General features: G+C 34.5%; 1 protein-coding gene across 1 annotated transcript; it reads left to right on the forward strand.

Moving 5' to 3' along the window:
* The first annotated feature begins 229 nt into the window (after positions 1–229).
* LOC131660347 (uncharacterized mitochondrial protein AtMg00810-like) lies at positions 230–757 on the forward strand. The gene has a single exon (XM_058929582.1). The coding sequence runs from the start codon at positions 230–232 to the stop codon at positions 755–757; it is 528 nt and encodes a 175-aa protein (XP_058785565.1).
* Positions 758–2,268: the final 1,511 nt, after the last annotated feature.

Consider the following 2,268-nt stretch of genomic DNA (forward strand, 5'->3'; position numbering starts at 1 on the left):
CACATGTACTCAAGTTGAAAAGGGATATTTATAGTTTAAGCAAGCACCAAGAGCATGGTATGAACGTCTTAGCAACTTTTTATGCGAAAAAGGTTTTGAAAAAGGTAAAGTTGACAAAACTTTGCTTATAAAGAAAATTAAAAATCATACTTTATTAGTTCAAGTCTACATTGACGGCATCATATTCGTTTCAACAAAAAAATAATTATGTGAAGAATTCTCATCAATAATGCACGGAAAATTTGAGATGTCTATGATGGGAAAGCTGAACTACTTTGTTGGATTACAAATCAAGAAATTAAAAGATGGCATCTTCATCAACCAATCCAAGCATTGCAAAGAATTATTGAAAAGATTTGACATGGATAATTGTAAAACAATGTTTACTCCTATGGGATCTGGTACATATGTGGATCAAGATGAATCTCGTGTCTCTATTAATATTATAATATATCGAGGTATGATTGGTTCACTATTATATTTGACGACAAGTCGTCCTGACATAACATTTAGTGCTTTTGTGTGTGCCCTCTTTCAAGCAAACCCGAAGGAATCTCATGTCACTGTGGTAAAAAGAATCATGAAATATCTGAAGGGAACAATGAACGTCGGTCTATGGTATCCAAAAGGTAGTGTATGTGATTTACTTGGTTATTCTGACGCGGACTATGCAGGTTGCAAAACCAATCGCAAAAATAAAAGTGGAACTTGTCACATCTTAGGAAATGCTTTAGTATCATGGTCATGCAAGAAATAAGCATGTGCCGTTCTTAGCACGGCTGAAGTAGAATACATTGTAGCCAGAAGTTTTCGCGCTCAAATCTTATGGCTAAAACAACAACTCAGTGACTATGACTTAAATCTTTGATGCATATCTCTTCGATGCGACATAACAAGTGCAATCAATATTACAAAGAATCCGGTCATGAATTCTCGTACCAAACACATTGACATTCGAAATTATTTTCTTCGCGATGATGTTCTTAAAGGAAATGTTGAAGTCACTTTTGTGGATACTCATAATCAGTTAGCAGATATCTTCACAAAACCTCTCGCAAAGGAACCGTTTTACAAAATTCGGTGAGAGCTTGGAATCCTAGATGAAGGTGATGTATGATTACTTCAAAATTTTATTCATTAACATCGTAATGAATCAACGATACACTTCTTTCTAAATTTTATGCTTTATAGCTATAATCAAAAGTTTCATTATATAGTATAATAACATGTTTATGTGCTAACTTCAAAAATTCCTTTCAAAATTTTGAGTTACAAAGCTATTGATTTTTGCCTCTGGACCTTCTGTAACCGTGTAGCAGCCATGTTGTAACCGGTTACAACGTTGTTTTTCTTTCTTTTTTGGCCTGGACGAGAAGGTGTAACCGGTTACCCACCCTGCTGTAACTGATTACACCTGGGTAAAATGCAGCATACGTTTTGTTTTTTTGCTTGTTTTATTAAAAAAAATTATTTTTGTTTTATTATGTTTATATAACAAAAGTGTTTATTTGTTGATAAAAGTCATTTTAGTGTCACTCTCCAACATTATCTTCTTCCTTCCAACTTCTCCAAACTTCCTCAAACTTCTACAACTTCCTTCAACCTTCATAACTCCAATTTTCTTCCATAAAATTTTAACCTACTCAACCAATCCTCTATATAACCTCTTGTTATCAACAAATTAACTTCTCCAAAAACCCACATACTCCTAAATCCAGAAATCCCTCTTTCAAACCGTAACCTTAACTTCTTCAAATCCTTCAATGGCTTCAAGGAAACTCAAAGGGAAAAGGCGGATTGGTGAAACAAGTTTTGAACAAGAGGAAAACATCATTCATGCATCGACTCAAAAAGTTCAAAGAATCATCCAAGCCATTCGGTCTAGAGTTGTTCTTCCGGCCAAGTATGGTAACTTACCTTCCTTTCATCCTCTTAGTTTTAATTTTCTAGAGCTGTTGGTGTTTCAAAAAATTGATGGATTAGTGTCAGATCATGGGTATATTTATCCGGACAAAGTAAGAGAATTTTACATGAAATTTAAACCTTTTCCTAGAGAAGAAGAGGGTGTAGATGATGTGCTGACCACTAGGATTGGAAAGACTGACATATATTTGATTCTGGAAACCTTAGGAAAATATTTAGGGATTCCTCATACAGGACTGATTTTGCGTCAGGGTTTCAAACCATATTTTCTAGGTTATAATGCTCTTGAATATTATTTTTCAACCAGTTGGGTGTCTCAAGAAGAAGCCATTGGTAAGAAATCCC

Source organism: Vicia villosa, linkage group LG1 (assembly GCF_029867415.1).
Source record: "Vicia villosa cultivar HV-30 ecotype Madison, WI linkage group LG1, Vvil1.0, whole genome shotgun sequence".
In the NCBI taxonomy this organism is placed as follows: domain Eukaryota; kingdom Viridiplantae; phylum Streptophyta; class Magnoliopsida; order Fabales; family Fabaceae; genus Vicia; species Vicia villosa.

Bases quoted from the DNA above. Each gene is read 5' to 3' on its own strand.
- LOC131660347 (XM_058929582.1), top strand. From the start codon at position 230: ATGCACGGAAAATTTGAGATGTCTATGATGGGAAAGCTGAACTACTTT.